This window comes from Pseudophryne corroboree, chromosome 4, assembly GCF_028390025.1.
Source record: "Pseudophryne corroboree isolate aPseCor3 chromosome 4, aPseCor3.hap2, whole genome shotgun sequence".
In the NCBI taxonomy this organism is placed as follows: Eukaryota; Metazoa; Chordata; class Amphibia; order Anura; family Myobatrachidae; genus Pseudophryne; species Pseudophryne corroboree.
Genome location: NC_086447.1, coordinates 859,679,764 through 859,701,244, shown reverse-complemented (window position 1 = coordinate 859,701,244; position 21,481 = coordinate 859,679,764). Strand labels below are relative to the sequence as shown.

Below are 21,481 nucleotides of genomic sequence, written 5' to 3'. Positions count from 1 at the left end.
CATCCACTTAGGACGTTAGAGAAACACAGAGTAAAATACAGAATACGTATATCCTGTGAAATACCTATATTATCTAATAACCCTGACGCACAGAGCCCCCTCAGGTTACAGAATATAGGGATAGCAGTAGGACTGAGATCACCCGGCAGCTCTATGCACACACACACACAGTCACACACACACACACACTCTCATATAAAATGCAGGAATTATGACAAACAATAAAACTGCACTGGACTTGCAATACTATTACTGAGTAAAGCTATGTACACTGCTCAAAAAAATAAAGGGAACACTTAAACAACACAATGTAACTCCAAGTCAATCACACTTCTATGAAATCAAACTGTCCACTTAGGAAGCAACACTGATTGACAATCAATTTCACATGCTGTTGTGCAAATGGAATAGACAACAGGTGGAAATTATAGGCAATTAGCAAGACACCCCCAATAAAGGAGTTGTTCTGCAGGTGGTGACCACAGACCACTTCTCAGCTACTATGCTTTCTGGCTGATGTTTTGGTCGCTTTTGAAAGCTGGCGGTGCTTTCACTCTAGTGGTAGCATGAGACGGAGTCTATAACCCACACAAGTGGCTCAAGTAGTGCAGCTCATCCAGGATGGCACATCAATGCGAGCTGTGGCAAGAAGGTTTGCTGTGTCTGTCAGCGTAGTGGCCAGAGCATGGAGGCGCTACCAGGAGACGTGGAGGAGGCCGTAGGAGGGCAACAACCCAGCAGCAGGACCGCTACCTCCGCCTTTGTGCAAGGAGGAACCTTGCACTGCGAGAGCCCTGCAAAATGACCTCCAGCAAGCCACAAATGTGCATGTGTCTACTCAAACGATCAGAAACAGACTCCATGAGGGTGGTATGAGGGCCCGACGTCCACAGGTGGGGGTTGTGATTACAGCCCAACACCGTGCAGGACGTTTTGGCATTTGCCACAGAACACCAAGATTGGCAAATTCGCCACTGGCGCCCTGTGCTCTTCACAGATGAAAGCAGGTTCTCACTGAGCACATGTGACAGAGTCTGGAGACGCCAAGGAGAATATTCTGCTGCCTGCAACATCCTCCAGCATGACCGGTTTAGCAGTGGGTCAGTAATGGTGTGGGGTGGCATTTCTTTGGGGGCCGCACAGCCCTCCATGTGCTCGCCAGAAGTAGCCTGACTGCCATTAGGTACCAAGATGAGATCCTCAGACCCCTTGTGAGACCATATGCTGGTGCGGTTGGCCCTGGGTTCCTCCTAATGCAAGACAATGCTAGACCTCATGTGGCTGGAGTGTGTCAGCAGTTCCTGCAAGACGAAAGGCATTGATGCTATGGACTGGCCTGCCCGTTCCCCAGCTCCGAATCCAATTGAGCACATCTGGGACATCATGTCTCGCTCCATCCACCAACGCCACGTTGCACCACAGACTGTCCAGGAGTTGGCGGATGCTTTAGTCCAGGTCTGGGAGGAGATCCCTCAGGAGACCATCCGCCACCTCATCAGGAGCATGCCCAGGCGTTGTAGGGAGGTCATACAGGCACGTGGAGGCCGCACACACTACTAAGCATCATTTTGACTTGTTTTAAGGACATTACATCAAAGTTGGATCAGCCTGTAGTGTGTTTTTCCACTTTAATTTTGAGTGTGACTCCAAATCCAGACCTCCATGGGTTAATAAATTTGATTTCCATTGATAATTTTTGTGTGCTTTTGTTGTCAGCACATTCAACTATGTAAAGAACAAAGTATTTAATAAGAATATTTCATTCATTCAGATCTAGGATGTGTTATTTTAGTGTTCTCTTTATTTTTTGAGCAGTGTATATAAACAGATATATCAATGCACAGTAAAAACTGGATGAATATCACAGGGTACTTGTACTAAATAACCCTGAAGTATGCACTTGTTCTTAACTAACACTGTCTAAACGACATGTAGAATACTTAAGTGTTCTGTAAATGCACAGCGGTGATGATGCAGGCGGCTTTACAGAGGAGGCATCACCCAGCAGTCCCAGAATCAGTGCAGCTGTGTGCAATGGCGCCCAAACGCTGACAGGGAGTAAAGGAGACAGAGAGATGCAGCTCCAGGGCGGGAACATTTACTCTAAATGGCGCCAAGGGGCTGGGGGAGGGGCTTGAGGCCAGAGCCGTATCCCTTTGCTGGACTTCACCACCGGGTGCTGCGGGCCTTAATAAAATGGATTATAGCCTAATCCGACCTGTGCCCTTCCCCTGGTGGTCTAGTGGGGTCCCTGTATGGCCACAGTATCCACGCCAGCGCGCGCGGCCCACCTCCTAATGGCCGCTCCAGATCACGATTTCCAGCGGGTCCCGCCTGGGGGACCCTCTTACCTCCTCCCTGAGTTCGGACACGCGATCCCGGAGAACTTCGGTTAGTGTGTGTGCCCTGGGTGAAGAACCGGAACCTCTGCTGTAAGTACCCGGCCACCAGGGACGCGGGAGTGTACAGTGCAGCTGGGGGAGGTGATGGAGCTGCAGCAGGAGATATCAGAATGATATCTAGCACTAGAGTGCCTCTGCTGCAGCCCTTGAAGTCTTCTATCTTCTTAGGGCTGCTGGAGCAGCTCTGCCTGTTAGCTGCCTGCACTGCAGGCACCAACTTTCAAGCTGAGCTCCTGTGCACGGAAGCGGGGTTATAGAGGAGGCGGCGGTGAGCATCTTGGGAACAGTCAAAGCTTTTAGCCTGTTGGTGCCTCGGATCAAGATCCTACTCTACACGCCGATGTTATTCCCTGTAGAATAGCAGTGTGCCCCGCTGCAGAAATATAGACAGTCAATAGGTAGACACCAAATGGTCAATAGTTAGGCAGGGTTAAAAGGTCGACAATTAAATGGGCAATATGTACTTAGGTTGACAGGGTCAAAAGGTTGACATGCAAATGGTCGACACAAAAAAGGTCCACTCATGATTTTCATGATTTTTAGGTTTATTGGGATGGGGGGGTGGGGGGGAGCAGTTTAGACTGCCAGATGGAACAGTTATGATAAGGCACTTGGCGAAAGGTTAAGGTTAGGCTGTAGAGTGGCACAGTTAGGGTTAGGTACTAGAGGGAGGTTTAGGATAAGGGTTAAAAAAATATGAGTAGACCTTTTTTGTGTCGACCTTTTGACCCTGTCAGTGTAATGTAAGTCTATGTAACTGTTGACATTTTGACCCAGTTGACCTACTGAATGTCAACCATCTGGTGTCGACCTATTAAATGTCTAGCTAGACACTATCAATCTTTTAATCCACACCTGTCCCAAGTCCAGCAATCTGAGAGATCTCTCTTAAAAGTGCATCAGCATTCTTCCCATGTGTTCCTTCTAGATGTTCTAATGCAAGATTCAAGGCTGTATCTTATCTTTAGAGTTTCTTTCCTTGGCCCTGCTTTCCCATTTTGTATACTCTGCTCTTGTGGCTAGGAGCACCCCCCCTCCACCCCGAAAATGCCAGAGTACTATGGGACCTGCCTCCTACGGCCCCAGGTAATGGCCGCCTCCTCCTTGTGGACACTGGTAGCCTGAGTTTTTATAGGCTCAGGTCCCTCATGCCAGAGCCACAGGGTCAGAACGAGATTGCGTCCTTTGTGGAGACATGGCAAGTTCACATCACTGCATCTCTTCCCCTGCTCAGCCCTCCCAGTGACTTCCACCTACATCACTGGGGTGTAAAACATTAACGCAGCAGGAGCCGGGTAATACAACTGGCTCAGCCACTGGCGGTCAGTTCCAGTTATCGATACTGGCGGTAGCACCGAACGGCTTAACATCCGGATGCTCTACTAGTCTACTTGAACGGCCCTCAAGCCGCCTACTGATTTATTGGCTGGTACAGTCTTCCCTGTAATCGCTTCTGTGCTTTTCAGACTTGTCCTTAATTATGCGGGCAGTGATGTCTTATGTTCATTGTATTGTGAAACTACACTATCCACATATCCTTGATTTCTTCAAGTGAAGCATCCATTAAGGATATTCATCTTATGATGGTTTTAGTAGCACCAAAACCTTTTCTTGTTTCCATTGATTTTGAGGAGATGATGCAGTCATTATGTTGACATGGAACATGTCAACATCTGAATGGAACATGTCAACATTTTCAGAATCAGGACAGGTAGGGAGAGGAAGAAACTAGTGCACAAATGCAGCGCTGTCAATTGGCAGAGCTAACATTAGAATAAAAGTGATATTTTACAAATATATTTAATAAAACATATGTACAATACAGCTTTGCTGCTGCTGGGAAGACGATAGGCAGCTGGTAATAATTAAAATTGAAGGAATAGAGGAGAAAGACAGCGGAAAACATCGAAAGAAACCTTTGATGTGAAAGTACACCGCACCTTGAAGTAAGCATACACGTGAGCATCCTATATACCCAGAGACCTACTCGTGGGTGCTTGATTATTTTGGATACTGCATTTGTATGGGTGAAAGAAACCTTGATGTGATTTATACAATTGTTTTAGAAGTAAGCACATGTAAGCAGTCCATTTATGCGAGTCACTGAGGTGGACCTTACGAGAAGAACTGCACATCCCAAGTACTGAATAGTCGAAGGAACCTGGGTGTACATTTTGTTCCTCTAATACCCACAGAGACTGTACTGAACATTTGTGTTTATATTGTGTTTTTTTTCATACATCATCTTTGGACGACGGATTCATATATGAACTCACTTGTATGAAAAGGAACGGACTTTAGCCCACACGGGTAATTTCTTTGGACTTTTTACTATTTGCGCCACCTAGGGATTATTCTAATATTCCCTTTCTATATGTACAATACACACTGAATCAATAATCGGTAGGGAGAGGCTGTAGGAAGGTTAGGGTTATTGGTTGGTGTTACCACCGAAACTGCTGCTGGATCAGCCAGAAATCACCAACAGCAGGCTCCCCGGACCCAGAAGACACCAGTGGAGCCAACAAACAAGGTGTGTAACCGCTGGCCCGCCAGTAACGTTTTGTTAACATTCCAGTAATACCAACATTATGAATGTCGACAGAACATACCAAACCCTTGTAGAAGTCCACTTGAAAGACTACTGCTGTTCCTAACTGCAAAACGTATCACATCCGTCCCAGTGAAGTCCCTGGCCCTGTTTTTATAGTTCTATCCAAATCAGAGCTATATTGCCTCCAAAACCAATAACAGTTATCAACTGTACTTGCTTATATAAAGATACACTTTAAAAGTATACTTGATACTGTGGCTAAAAAAATAAATAAAAAGGTATGCAGTTAGAAAGTGTTGCAAGAAAACTTTTAGGTATCAGTACTTTCAAGTAAACCGATGTTGGACAGACCATTTTTTAAAACAAGTCTGTTTTATATTCTCATATAAAATTTGCTCAGATTTTGCTTTAAGGTGGTGCCAGATGTGCGCTTTGGATGCTAGAGCTTTTCACTCTTAGGTCAGGTCTAGAGTGAAATATCTTTCTCTTAACGTCCTAGTGGATACTGGGGAAGGTACTTAGTACTGTAGGGTATATAGCGGTCCGCAGGAGTCACTGGCACTTTAAAAGATCTTTAGTATGTGCAGGCTCCTCCCTCTATGCCCCTCCCCAGAATCAGTTTAGAAAAATGTGCCCAAGGAGCCGGGTGCACATTATAGCTCTCCAGAGAGTTTTCGTCAGAGATTTCTTTTAGTTTATTTTTTTATCGGCAACCAGTGTACCTGCTTTGTAGGACTCCGAGGCGGGGGACAAACAGCACCAACTTCCTACAGAGTTAATGGTTCTTATCCCCGCTGACAAGACACAGAGCTCCTGATCTAACACTCCCAGAGGGTGAGCCCACACCAGCAGCACGCCGCTGTTAATACAGAGGTTCTGTGCACACAAAATAAGGGCTGTTTAAGGTAAAAATAGGATAAAAAGCCATCGTGCCAGTATAATAGTGCAGGGACCGCATGCCATTAAGGGGGCGGGGCTTCCCGGAGAGCGGGACCAGGCAGCAAACAGTGCCAGTTTTCACAAAGGGCTGGTGCTGAACACTGCTCCTTCAGAAATACACTAGAACCACCAACAGTACTGGTACCAAGTGGGGTTTTAGACCGGAGGGGAGCATAATATTGGCAGCTACTGCTGTCTAGTGCAGTTTACTGTACTTTGCAAACATTACATACATATATAACCCAGCAGAGTGCACTCTAGCTGAGGGAGTGTGCTCGTCCCATTCTCTCCCTGTGTCTCCCCATTCCTGGGTTCAGGTCACTGCTGCATAGGGGTGATATATATAGCTGTAAGGCTTTAATATATATGTAGATATATATATATATATACATATATATCTGGTCATTTCATATACAGGTTGAGTATCCCTTATCCAAAATGCTTTGGACCAGAAGTATTTTAGATATCGGATTTTGGAATAATTGCCTACCATAATGAGATATCATGGCAATGGGACCCAGGTCTAAGCACAGAATACATTTATGTTACATATACACCTTATACACACAGCCTGAAGGTAATTTTAGCCAATAGTTTTAATAACTTTGTGCGTTAAACCAAGTGTGTGTACATTTACACAATTAATTTATGTTTCATATACACCTTATACACACAGTCTAAAGGTCATTTAATACAATATTTTAATAACTTTGTGTATTAAACAAAGTTTGTGTACATTGAGCCATCAAACCAAAGGTCTCACTCTCAAAAAATTCTGTATTTTGGAATATTCCGTATTTTGGAAAATTTGGATATGGGATACTCAACCTGTATATATATTTGTGTGGTGACACAGCAACATGACTGACAGCAAACCATTATGTAATTCATGTAACATCCTTTCACACCAGCCTCACAAGGTTCCCTGCGGTGTACCCAGTGCTCAATACCCTCTCAGGGTGGCAGCGGAGCGCCCGAGTGGGTGGAGACTTTTAAATCAAAGTCAGATTCTGAGATGGAGTCTCAAGATGTGGAAGAGGGAGAGGTGGATGAGGAAGGTTCCTTAACCCCAGGGGTGGAATCCCTTATTTAGGCTATCAGAGAAGTGCTGCTTATGCCGGAAGCAGATGTGGGGGAGGAATTGCATTTTAATGTTAAGCCAAAATCCTCTGCCACTTTCTTGGTGTCAAAAGAATTAAACACCCTAGCTAAGGAAGCATGGATAAACCCTGACAAAAAATGTGTTATCCCTAAAAGGGTGCTAAACGCCTTTCCTTTCCCTGCAGAAGATAGGAAAGTGTGGGAGAATCCGCCTATGGTGGATACTTCGGTATCCAGACTATCCCGCAAATTGGTGCTTCCCGTACCAGGGGCTATTTCACTGACAGAACCAACTGACCACAAAATTGAGACTACTCTCAAATCACTATACATGGCAGCAGGTGTAGCCCAACATCCTGCCGTGGTCTGTGGGTGGATTGCTAGAGCCACAGTAAAATGGTCTGATACTATCATTACAGGTTTTGATACGCTGCCTCAAGATGAGACCATCATGCTAATGCATCTTATCCAGGGTGCGGCAAATTTTATGTGTGAAGCGGTTAAGGAGTTAAGCATCATTCACGGCCGTACTATGGCTATGGCGGTCTCTGCTTGAAGAGCCTTGTGGTAACGACAATGGTCAGCGGATGCGGATTCCAAAAAGGGAGTTGAAAATCTCCCATTCACAGGTGAGGCCTTGTTCGGGGAGGAACTGAACAAGTGGATATCCCAAGCAACAGCGGGTAAGTCCACATATTTGCCGTCTGCTGCGCCCCCTGCCAGGCGTCCCTATCCGGGACCCACACTGCATTCCTTTTGTGTGGCCAGATTTAGAGGCAGAGCCAGAGGTGCCTCCAATGCAGCTAGAGGATCTCAAGGTAAATCCCGCAGACCAGCAACCACCGGAAGCACGACCCAGCCTTCAGGTTCTGCTTCTGCGAAGCCCACCGCATGACGGTTGGCTCCAGCAGAGATGCAAATTTCAGGTGGGAGCTCGATTGTTGAACTTTGCTCGCATGTGGGGGAAGTCCTGCAGGGATCCTTGGGTGAGGGATCTCATTTCACAGGGCTATTGCCTGGAATTTCAAGAAGTACCACCTCACAGAGTCTTCAGGTCAGGCTTACCAGCTTCACCTGTAGCAAGAGTTACATTACAAGAGGCCATACAAAAACTTCTTTCAACAGAAGTCATTGTTCCAGTCTCCACTCAGCTACAGGCAAGAGGTTTCTACTTGAGTCTTTTCGTGGTTCCCAAACTGGACGGTTCGGTTCGTCTGATATTAAACCTCAAGAATTTGAACCCTTATTTGCGGGTATTCAAATTCAAGATGGAATCACTAAAGGCAGTAATATCTTGCCTGGAGGAGGGGGAATTTCTGGTCTCCGTGGATATCAAGGATGTGTATCTGCATATACCAATATGGCCTCCTCATCAAGCATTCCTGTGCTTTGCTGTACTGGACCAACACTACCAGTTTCAGGCTCTACCCTTTGGCCTGTCAACGCAGACTTAGTCTAGGGAAACTGTGCCCTAGGAGACGGACATACTTCAAGGGAAGGATATATTAATCATAGGTGTTGTAATGCACCAACACACAACAACATTATAACAATAATAGTAACAATATGCATAACAGCATAGCTAACCATAACAAGGAAAGCAATGATATTACATAATCAGGATAGCAACGCTAATCAAATTCTAAACAGGATCACGGGTGGATCCTGAATTTACAGAAATCCCACCTGGAGCCGTCACAGAGGATCCAGTTTCTAGGTATGATCCTGGATACGGTACTACAGAAGGTGTTCCTTTCAATGGACAAGGCCTTGACCATTCAGGCCATGGTCCGCTTGGTGCTGAGACCACGGAAAGTGTCGATTCATCTCTGCATTCGTTTGCTGGGCAAGATGGTGGCCTCATACGAGGCGATACAATATGGCAGGTTTCATGCCCTGTCTCACCTACCCATGCACCGGTGTATAACACTATCTCCGAGAGCAAGGATTGCCTTGCTATGGTGGCTGCAGATACCACATCTGGTGGAAGGTCAGCGTTTCAATGTCCAGTCTTGGATTTTACTAACAACAGATACCAGCCTCCGGGGCTGGGGCATGGTGACCTAGGGGGTCCAGTTCCAAGTGGTCAAGCCAGGAAGCAAAACGTCTGATCAACATTCTGGAACTCAGAGTGATTTACTATGCGCTTCTTCAGGCCTTCCCTTTCCTGCAGAATCTGGCCATCCAAGTACAGTCAGATACCACGGCGGTGGCTTACATAAACCGACAAGGAGGAACAAGAAGCAGGGCTGCAATGCGAGAGGTATCAAATATACTCCTCTGGGCGAGAGGTATCAAAGATACTTCTCTGGGCGGAGTCAAACCCGAGAGCGATATCGGCCATATTAATTCCAGGAGTGGACAATTGAGAAGCACGACCTGCATCCGGGGGAATGGGGCCTTCATACCCAGGTGTTTCAGCAGTTGATTCACAGGTGGGGTTGTCCACAGATAGACCTGATGGCATCCCATCTCAACAAGAAACTCAGTCGTTACTGCTTCAGAACGAGAGATCCGCGGGCGATGGGTGGATGCTCTGACTGCTCCGTGGTCTTACCAGTATGTGTATCTGTTTCCTCCAATCCCTCTCATCCCAAGAGTACTAAAAAGGGAAAGAGTTCAGGTGATTCTGATCTCCCCAGATTGGCCTAAAAGATCTCCTCCTTACGCGGATCTCCTGGCATTGTCTCTGGAGGATCCATGGCCACTACCATTGATTAAGGATCTACTTCAACGAGGACCGTTCGTCTATCCAGACTTACAGCGGCTACGTTTGACGGCTTGGAAGTTGACAGGCAGATTTTGAAGAGAAAGGGTCTCCATCGTGATGCAGGCTCGTAAGGGGGTCACGTCTAAACATTACCACCATATCTGGAAGAAATATGTCTCGTGGTGTGAGGGGGAAAAGTTGCCCTCCTTTAGAGTTCAGCCTTATCCGGTTTCTACATTTCCTGCAAGCAGCAGTGGATTTGGGCCTACGTTTGGGATCTATCAAGGTTCAGATTTCTGCTCTCTCCATTTTCTTCCAGAAACAATTGGCATTGTTGCCGGAGGTGCAGACCTTTTTGAAAGGAGTTCTCCACATACAGCCACATTTTGTTCCTCCCACAGCTCCATGGGATCTCAATACGGTTTTGGCTTTTCTCCAATCGGACTGGTTTGAGCCTTTGAAATATCTGACATGGAAGACTGTCATGTTGCTAGCATTAGCTTCCGCCAGACGTCTTTCAGAATTGGGGGCCTTATCCTATAAGAGCCCGTATCTCATTTTTTCATGAGGATAGGGCCGAGCTTAGAACTCGGCCGCAGTTTTACCAAAAGTGGTGTCTGCTTTCCATGTAAATCAACCTATTGTGGTTCCAGTTTTGTCCAACCCTTCAGTTGCCCCACGGTCCTTGGACGTGGTGAGGGTGTTGAAAATTTATGTAAACAGGACTGCTCGTTATAGGAAATCGGACTCGCTGTTTGTCCTGTATGATGCAACCAAAATTGGTCGGCCTGCTTCTAAGCAGTCCATTGCTTGTTGGATCAGGTTGACCATCCAGCAAGCTTACACTTCAGCAGCACTGCCGCTTCCGACTTCTATTCAGGCCCACTCCACAAGGTCGGTGGGCTTTTCCTGGTTGGCTGCTCGGCGTGTCTCGGCTTTATAGTTGGGCCGAGCAGCTACTTGGTCTGATTCGAACACATTTGTAAAATTTTATCGGTTCGATATCTCGGCCAGGGATGACCTAAAGTTTGACCAGGCGGTTTTGCAGGGGTCTCCGCACTCTCCCACCCGTTCTGGGTGCTTTGGGACTTCCCCACAGTACTAAGTACCTTCCCCAGTATCCACCAGGACATTAGAGAAAATAGGAATTTGATACCTACCGGTAATTTGTTTTCTCGTAACCCGTAGTGGATACTGGGCGCCCGCCTCAGTGCTTCGTTCCTGCTTACTGCTTACTGTTATTAATAATTTGGTTGAGACTGCGAAGCGGTCCCTGCTTAGAATTTGATTAGCGTTGCTATCCTGATTATGTAATATCATTGCTTTCCTTGTTATGGTTAGCTATGCTGTTATGCATATTGTTACTATTATTGTTATAATGTTGTTGTGTGTTGGTGCATTACAACACCTATGATTAATATATCCTTCCCTTGAAGTATGTCCGTCTCCTAGGGCACAGTTTCCCTAGACTAAGTCTGCGGAGGGGCATAGAGGGAGGAGCCAGCACACACTAAAGATCTCTTAAAGTGCCAAGGCACCAACCCTGCAATAACCCAGGCGATGTGACCCGGGTTGGATCCGGGTTCAAAACCCATGTTGCGATGTGAAAGGGGTATGAGAGAAGGCTACCGTTAGTAGAGCCTGTCTTACACCACTATTACCTTCTGCTGCTGCATTTACAGACAGAGCAATGGCATATATCTCGTATGCCATGGGACATGGTCAGTACATGGAGTGTAGCCGTTAGATCATTGGACTGCATGTATCACGCAGAAACTTAATATGAAGACTTGTGTGCTTCCTACCCACTAATCTCAAATATGTATATTTATTTATTTTTGTATTTGACTTGTAGTTATTCTTGTGAAACAAATAAAACGCAAGTGACTCACTTGTACTTACTTTGAGTCATTCATTTGTCTCCGTGTCATATTATCACATTGGTTTGTTAGGTTTCCAAAATAGGCAAAGGGAGGATTTAACCTGGAGGGAGAAGACAAAAATAAGAAAAATAAAACCATTTACAATTCTATTTATTTGCCACAAACCCTGTAGCACTTGACTGTCAGCATTGCAAGTAAATAAAGTCTAGAGGGAGAGGGTCCAGCAGAGACCATATGTGCTTATACTGTAGGAATAGAGGAGGACGCAGTAGATAGTCTCAGGTGGTCTTCAGTATGCCGACTGTCGGGATCCCAGCGCACTGTATACTGACGCTGGAATCCCGACAGCCGACATACCGACACTTTTTCTCCCTCGTGGGGGTCCATGACCCCCCTGGAGGGAGAATAAAATAGCAGGGCGCCACCGTGCCCATAGCGTGACAAGCGCAGCGAGCCCGCTGTCGGTATGCCGGCGGTCGGCCTCCCGGCACCCGTATGCTGGTTGCCGGGAGCCCGGCCGCCGGCATACCATACTACACCCGATAATCTCAGGTGAGGTTGGAAATTGGCAATAGCAAAGAGGTGGGTTTTGAGTTGTCAGACCAGGCAAGTCTTTCCATTAGTGGGAAGCAGCACGGGAGATGTCTTAGAGGTGGGAAGAAGAGTTAGTTATCAAAGGGAAGGAGGCGTGTAGGTTAGGCAGAGTGGAAAGGTTAAGTATGTAGGGTGGAGTGGTGCAATGAATCAGAGCATGTGAAGAGAAAAATTAATTCAGCCACTGCTTTCAGAATGGTTGGTAAAGGGAATAGATGGGCAAGGGAAAGACCAGATAGGAGAAAATTGTAGTAGTTAAGACATTGCACAGTTTTGGTTACATTCCGAGTGAGAAACTGGTGTATTCTGGCAATGTTTGGAAGGAAGATGAGGCAAGAATGCATAAGGGACTGGATGTATGGCATGGCACTGAAGTGAAGATGCCAAGGAAGCAGGCTTGGGGAACTGGATAGAGCGTTATGCTGTCCACCATGTGATAGATGAAAGTGCTTGGCGGTGTTGGGAGAACATTGTTGAAGTGACTGGAGATGATTGAGAAGATCTTGACCTGGACCGAGATGTTTTACATCTTACTACATTCTACTTCGAACAGGACCACTATTGGTCTTTGCTCCTGTTGGACTGGTTTGTGATCTTGTTCCAGTTTTGCTAATCCCCTGAACCATGGCTATTTGTGAATCCTTCAAAAGCGAGAGAACATTGGGCTTGGCTCCTACTACTGATGGCAGAGAGAACGATGTGGCTGAAGTGGAATGATAAGGAGAGCTCTCTGGCATTTATTTACTGTAGTCCTATGTCTGTGTGATTTATGCTTATTTAAAGTATATTTTGTGACGTAAGGGCGCTCTTGCATCTTTACATTTGAGTTTGCCTAATATCCCTTTTCAGACACTACTCCGACCCAGGATACTGGTCACAGGTCAGGCCGGAGCTTAGGATGTACTAACCCAGCGTTAGTCCCGGGTTTTTGCTGTTCCCACAGGACACTTGGAGATGATGTCATCTTCCAGTGTTCCTGAGCCCACCAATCAGCAAGCCTTGTAGGCATGACCTGGGTCATGCCTTTCACACTGAGCTAACCCAGGTCGCACAGGCTTGCTCTGGCAATATCCTGGGTTCTCCGCTCAGTGTGAAAGGAGTAGAAGTGAATTTTTAACTCATGGAGGTACTGGTTATCCTCACAGGACACATAAAGCTGCTTCAGGCGGACCAGCTAGGCTAATTGGAATACTAGTAAACCTGGTATCCTGATCGTGGGTAAGAGGAAGGATGAGAATGTGGCTGGAGAGGTATTGTCATTGGGACGTTTTGTGGCAGAAGAATATGAGCAGATAAAGGAATTTAGCCCACCCAGATGTTTCATTATACACCCTACTCTGCAATGTGAAAGTTTTCATGTTGTATTTGAATTTCTAATTAAAATTTCTATAGTTCTATAGTTTTAATTTAAAACCTAAATCAGTTTTGCAACTTCGTAACTTGGGGCCCAATTCAGTAAAGAATGCAAATTCTTCTAATTATCAGAATGTGCAATCCTTTTGTTAGCATGCTGGGGCCCGCCCATCGCAGGGCAAGGCCGCCCAGCATACTGACCGCCGCCTCCCAAACCTTCAACAAGCAGAAATTGCAAATGCATCACAATTTCTGCTTGTTAGCAGAAATTAAGGATGGCTCTTGCCGGAGCAGCTTAGCAGCACCCGCAGGCGGCCAGCCGCCATGTTTCTTATTGTGGCGTATGCGTGTGTGCCCCAGTTCGTGCCGCACCCCCCCCCATTTGGCCGCCTCTGCCCCAACAGCGCTCTGTCTCCGCCCTGGAAACGGAGTGTTGCCGCCCTGCGACCGCCTCTGCCTGTCAATCACATTTTCTGCAGCCCCCTCGCAGAAGATGCGAGCGCACGTGCAGAACAGGGGCTGCGCGTGCGCCCGCATCTTTTTCTCAGTTTTTGCGGTTTAATCGCACACTGCAATCCAACCTGAATCAGCCCCTTAGTCATTCCTTTCGGATAGCATTAAAACTGCTATATACTGTATATATAGTTACAGGTTTGCGGGGGGATGGGTAGGGGAGATTGGCGGCCAGGATACCGGCGGTCAGCATGCTGACACCGGGTTCCTGGATGCAGAATTCCGGCGGGGAAGGGGGGGATCGGTGAGCGCAACAAAGCCACAGGTTCTATTCCCACTCTATGGGTGTCGTGGACACCCACGAGTGGGAATAGTCCCTGTGGGTCGGCATCGCGTCTGGCAGCATTCAGAGTATTCGGGATTCCAGCGTCAGCATGCTGACCGCAGGGATTCCGATCGGCGGTAACATAACTGCAACCCGTTTGCAGTACTATATACTGTACACTGGAAATACACAGCATGAAATTTATCAAAGTGATACAGTACTTTTGTTTTTACATTTATTACCAATTGCTTATTTTAAAGAATATTTTCTTAAAAAAGAACACACAAAAAAAATCAACATTCCACTTTCAATGCTGTGAATGGAAATTTTGAATGCTCTAAACAAAAAAAAGTGAGTGTGGTTAATTTAACATAGAAAGTAAATGTTTTAAATTACAGCACCACAATAATAATAAGAAGAATGTTTTTAAGAATAATAGAAACATTTAAAACATGTTTTAATACTGATTGAACCATGTGTTTAATGTTCATCTTTTTTATTATATGTGTATATATTGCAAGAAATGTCTCTAGAACACAGGTTCTCAAACTCAGTCCTCAGGACCCCAAACAGTTCATGTTTTCCAGGTTTCCCAACAAAATTGGAAGTGAAATAATCAGCTTTACCTGTGGATCTTTTAAATGTATCAGTGAGTAATGAATACACCTGTGCACCTGCTAGATGATCTGGAAAACGTGAACTATGTGGGGTCCTGAGTAGAGAGGACAATCCCGGGCCATTTTTTCAATCCCGGGATTGCAGTAGGGATCGGTGTAGGGAGCAGGGAGAGTGGATGTGGAGGCCAGTGAGGAAGGGTGTAGGGAACAGCAAGGGAGGGTGGGCGTAGAGAGCAGCGAAGGAAGGTGGATGTAGGGAGCAGGGAGGATGTAGGGAGCAGCTTGGGAGGGTGGGTGCAGGGAGGAATGGTGCGTGTAGGGAGCAAGGTGGAATGGTGCAGGGAACAGCGAGGGAGGGCGGGAGTAGAGAGTGATGATTGTGGGTGGTTGTACTGCTGTACAGTACTTACTATTAGGCGGTCAGCCATAGACACACTGACAGCGACGGGGGCATTTCAAATGTAGAGCTGGCCGCCAGTCAGTCAGAACTGGCAGTCCTGCAGCCAATCAGGAGCCGCTGCTGCTGCCACTTCCCTCATTGGGTGCCGATTCGCCAGATCCATTTGGCTGGCGACCGGCGCTACACTTGAAATGCCGCCAGCGTGGTCAGTGTGTCTTTGGCTGCCCGCCTAAGCTGTATCCTGCTGCTACCTGTGTCGCACAGCTAGGCAGCGTCTGAGACAAGTGCTATAGGGCGTGATTCCGACCCGATCGCTCACTGCAGTTTGTTGCAGCGATCGGGTCGGAACTACGCATGCGCCGGCGCCGAAGTGCGCCGGTGCATGGCAGCCGTCGTTGCCTAGCGATCGCCTCTGAGACAGAGGCAGTCGCTGGGCTGGACGGCGGCGTTAAGCATTCGTTTAGGGGGCGTGGGCGGACCATTGGGGGGGTGGGCCGCGGCGGCTGCGTGATGTCTCACGCAGCCACTGCGTCCAGTGGCAGCGACAATCAACTCCCGGCCAGCTGCAGGAGCTGCGCCGGCTGGGAGTTACTCCACAAATACAAAAGTATTGCCGCTGTGCGATGCTTTTGTATTTGGGGGGGGGGGGGGCGGACTGACATGCGGAGCGGACTAGCCCTGTGCTGTGCGTCCCCCCGCATGTCAGGCAAGATGATCATAGCTGTTCTAAATTTAGCACAGCTACGATCAACTCGGAATGACCCCCCTAGTGCTCAGTGCTGCCCGGGAAAACTGCACATGCACAAACGAATCCCGGGATTGGAGGATCCAATCCCGGGATTCAAATCCCAGCATTTTTGGGCCAGAATCACAGGATTTCCCTGATCTTGAGCCCGGGTTTGGCTTCCCTAGTCCTGAGGATCAAGTTTGAGAACCACTGCTCTAGAAGATGTTAATACTTATAGTATAATTTTTTGTATTTTAAGGTAATTTTAAGGCAATTATTTTTATTTATTTGTCTCACTTGTTAATTTGATGTCTGTATTCATAGATACAGGATCACTGTATATAACTTTCAAAGTGATGGGCGGCTCAATGCAGAACTATAGGCTTCCACCTTGGTAGAAGTAAATCCTGTAATGTCACATTAGTGACTGTTTTCTTTAGCGTATGGGCTTTGAATAACCGCTTTGCAAAGATGTAGATGCTGGTCTGTTAGCACCACCTTTATAGGTTCAATGTAAAGTATAGTGAGCAGTGGCTGGCATATCAATTGCTGTCAGATCCAGGATGCACTGAATCTACCAGTGCTGGCAATGTAAACCTGAGACAGACTGAAAAAAATAAATTTGTTTCTCGGAACTGCATCGTACATTACATAAAGTACAGTTTTAGTATTTCTGTCCTCAAGAACAAGGTCAACTCATAATGTTACGGTAACTTTCAGTTTTGCACTAATTAGATAATAGCAGCTAGACATAGTATCAAGTAAAATTGTTTACTATTATTTTGCTTGTATATTGATTTAAATGGAAAAAAAAAGTTAATTCTTTAAAAAGTCACCTAATTCTCCTCTACCGTTTGCTACCCCTCCCGAAAAAGCTTTATTCAGTTTTCTCTCGCATTTAGGGGGTTAATCAGGTTAATTAGCAAACCAAAAAAAAGTTAGCAACTGGGCAAAACCATGCACTGCAGGTGAGGCAGATGTAACATGTGCAGAGAGTTAGATTTGGGTGGGTTATATTGTTTCTGTGCAGGGTAAATACTGTCTGCTTTATTTCTACACTGCAATTATGATTTCAGTTTGAACATACAGTACCCCACCCAAATCTAATTCTCAAATAGATATCACCGAACTGTCCACAGGCGCAAATCGATCAACCTTGGGGAACATACTCCTTTATAGGAGATGTGCATCCTTCTGTTCTCAACTGAAACACTACGGTCTCCCCGGCATATGTATAAAAACAGAGGAAAAAACAATAGTGTAATATTGTTAAATGTAAATGTATTATTGGTAATACTGTGAGTAGGATCCATACCGTAAGGAATTGTCTACTTCAGTGGTTCTCAAACTCGGTCCTCAGGACCCCATACAGTGCATGTTTTGCAGGTAACCCAGCAAGGGCACAGGTGTATTAATTACTCACTGACACATTTTAAAAGATCCACAGGTGGAGATAATTATTTCACTTGTGATCTGTTAGGAGACCTGCAAAACATGCACTGTGTGGGGTCCTGAGGGCCGAGTTTGAGAACCTGTGGTCTACTTAAATGGTAGACAATATAGGCATAGATGGGAGACGGTCAAGCCTTACTGGAAATTCCCTCCGTCATCTGTTTCCCTTCCAATCTGGATCTCTCGTATTTCCAAATATCATGATAAGGGGAATAAACTGATATGGTGTAATACCGTTTTTATTCACATATAACAAAAAAATGCAGGAAAAACACTGGATCCTCACCATAGAGCATTGTCCACCTTTAACAAGTAGATAAAAACCAGGCATCCCCAGCACCTTGAAAGTCCTTCCACAGGTCCGGTCCAGTGTTTCCCGTCAATCGCAAATTCAGCCAAATGTAACTCTCTCTGCACATGTTATATCTGCCCCACCTGCAGTGCACATGGTTTTGCCTAGTTGCTAACTTTGTTGGTTTGTTAACCAACCTAAATAAGGACTTTAATACTGTGATCTACTCCTCGCAACCTTCAAAATCTCCTGCCTTTTTCCCTTTAGTCTGTCCTTAATTCTGCTGCTTGCTTTCATGACCTTCCTTGTACTGTAGTAAAATTGTGAAATTCAATCTGGTTTCAAAGTTATAAGGACATGAAGGAATTACTGCATGTTGTCACGTGCCATATAAATAATAATATACATAAACTCTAGTCATGGGTATAAAATAAATGAGAGAGAAAATATTGTTTTGTATTTAAAAGAAAAAAAATAATACACTACTTAAGCTGGGTGCACACATATCCAATCCTCCGAGGATCCACCTCCAGACCAGACTGTTGACCCAATCTGTTTGTACACACCTGTCCAATTTTACAGCAGCTCTCTAATCTGAATCCACTGAAACAATCTGATGAAAGGATTTTGTCTCCGTATACACACTTCTATTCTTTGGGCGTATACTATTAGCCCCGATGCGATTTCGGCCAATCAAAATGCACGGATATCGCGATTAATGACCGTTGGTTTTTATCACAGTATCCAATTAGAGGCCGAAATTGTATCCGCAATCGCACAAAAACACATGGGATCGGGGATAATGAGGTGCTGATTTTCGGCAGGTGTCTCTTCAGTGTGGCTGCTCGAATAGCTGTGTCTAGTGACTCCAATTTGGCTTACGCGTTTCACCAGCTCATGGGCTTTGTCAGAGATGTTCTGGAGTCTTAATTAGTGATTTAAAAATAAATCTTTTTAAATCACTATTAGACAAATTGGAGTCCCTATACCCGAGCAGCCATGCTGAAAGGATTCCTGCCAAAAATCAGCACCTCATTTCATCATATCGGGTCGGCATGCCAACTGGTAACTACACTGAGAGAAAAAGGAGCCAGCATAGAGTGTCGATCAAAGAGTAACAGCACAGCGTTGCGTGTTGTGCCGGGACGTGGACTTTGTAATTGCCGGTAAGGTCTTCATTAAGCGGGACACTGCTGAGGACTATTGAATGTTACACAGTGTTTCTGCACTATTACTATCCGTGCTTGCATTTAAATACTTTAGCTGTTCTTGCAGCAAGGACACTCTACCTGACCAACTGGTAGATTGGATTGGATGAGAATTGGACGTGTTAAGGGCAGCATACACTAAAACGATATGTCTGAGGCTGAAGTCGGAGGCGATTTCCCCTGAACTCTCCCGGGAGTGGTTCCATACGATTCGAAACAGTTTGGTACATTTTGCATGCGATATATCGTATGCTATGCCAGCCATGCCTGCAGGAACAGACATATCACGAGTGCAGCACTAAAGGGCCCCATACACTAGAACGATAATGCCAGATTTCAGCCAATTTCGGGCATTCAGGCCGATATATCGGGTGAAATCGAGCATTTTGGAGGTGTTTCTGATCCGATGTGTCTTCCCGTGAGGGTCGGATCGGCTCCCCTAGATCGTTAGTGCTGCACTCATGATATGACTTTCCAGCTATGAAGGCATGGCTGGGATCGCATACGATATATTGCATGCAAAATGTGCGAAATTGTATGGAACCAGTCCCAGGAAGCTCCCGGGAAAGTTCAAGGGAAATCGCCTTCGACTTCAGCCTCAGACATATCGTTCTAGTGTATGGGGCCCTTTGGTTCCAAGCACAGTACACATACTACACAGACTTCATTAGTTTTTTTCATAAAAAGTGCCTTTGCAGAATGTTGTAACTATAGGATTTTCTCTATCGTCCTAGTGGATGCTGGGGTTCCTGAAAGGACCATGGGGGATAGCGGCTCCGCAGGAGACAGGGCACAAAAAGTAAAGCTTTTTCAGATCAGGTGGTGTGCACTGGCTCCTCCCCCTATGACCCTCCTCCAGACTCCAGTTAGATTTTTGTGCCCGGCCGAGAAGGGTGCAATCTAGGTGGCTCTCCTAAAGAGCTGCTTAGAAAAAGTTTAGCTAGGTTTTTTATTTTACAGTGATTCCTGCTGGCAACAGGATCACTGCAGCGAGGGACTGAGGGGAGAAGGAGTCAACTCACCTGCGTGCAGGATGGATTGGCTTCTTGGCTACTGGACATCAAGCTCCAGAGGGACGATCACAGGTACAGCCTGGATGGTCACCGGAGCCGCGCCGCCGGCCCCCTTGCAGATGCTGAAGTCAGAAGAGGTCCAGAATCGGCGGCTGAAGACTCCTGCAGTCTTCTAAAGGTAGCGCACAGCACTGCAGCTGTGCGCCATTTTCCTCTCAGCACACTTCACACGGCAGTCACTGAGGGTGCAGGGCGCTGGGAGGGGGGCGCCCTGGGAGGCAAATGAATACCTATAAAGGCTAAAAATACCTCACATATAGCCCCTAGAGGCTATATGGAGATATTTAACCCCTGCCTGATTTTTCTAAATAGCGGGAGACGAGCCCGCCAGAAAAGGGGCGGGGCCTATCTCCTCAGCACACGGCGCCATTTCCTCTCACAGCTCCGCTGGTCAGGACGGCTCCCAAGTCTCTCCCCTGCACTGCACTACAGAAACAGGGTAAAACAGAGAGGGGGGGGCAAATTTATGGCGATATTTTGATATAACAAAGCAGCTATAAGGGAGCACTTATTATAAGGCTATCCCTGATATATATATATAGCGCTTTTGGTGTGTGCTGGCAAACTCTCCCTCTGTCTCCCCAAAGGGCTAGTGGGTCCTGTCTTCGTTAGGAGCATTCCCTGTGTGTCTGCTGTGTGTCGGTACGTGTGTGTCGACATGTATGAGGACGATATTGGTGTGGAGGCGGAGCAATTGCCAAATATGAGGATGTCACCCCCTAGGGAGTCGACACCAGAATGGATGCCTTTATTTATGGAACTACGGGATAGTGTCAACACGCTAAAGCAGTCGTTTGACGACATGAGGCGGACGGACAATCAATTAGTGCCTGTCCAGGCGACTCAAACACCGCCAGGGGCTGTGAAACGCCCTTTGCCTCAGTCGGTCGACACAGACCCAGACGCAGGCACTGACTCCAGTGGTGACGGTGACGATTCAACCGTATTTTCCAGTAGGGCCACACGTTATATGATTTTGGCAATGAAGGAGGCGTTACATTTAGCTGATACTACAGGTACCACTAAACAGGGTATTATGTGGGGTATGAAAAAACTACCTATAGTTTTTCCTGAATCAGAAGAATTAAATGACGTGTGTAATGAAGCGTGGGTTGCCCCTGATAAAAAGCTGATAATTTCAAAGAAATTATTGGCATTATACCCTTTCCCGCCAGAGGTTAGGGAGCGCTGGGAAACACCTCCTAGGGTGGACAAGGCGCTAACACGCTTATCTAAACAAGTGGCGTTACCCTCTCCTGAGACGGCCGCACTTAAAGATCCATCAGATAGGAGGATGGAAAATATCCAAAAAAGTATATACACACATGCAGGTGTTATACTACGACCAGCTGTAGCGACTGCCTGGATGGGCAGTGCTGGGGTAGTTTGGTCAGAGTC

General features: G+C 46.4%; 1 protein-coding gene across 1 annotated transcript in view; it reads right to left on the bottom strand.

The window, feature by feature from the left end:
* Positions 1–21,481, bottom strand: part of LHCGR (luteinizing hormone/choriogonadotropin receptor) — a 444,743-nt gene that overhangs the window by 19,889 nt on the left and 403,373 nt on the right. The window contains exon 10 of the mRNA XM_063918688.1: positions 11,609–11,689. Within this exon, the coding sequence (XP_063774758.1) occupies positions 11,609–11,689 (81 nt within the window). The remainder of the gene's footprint in view (positions 1–11,608; positions 11,690–21,481) is intronic.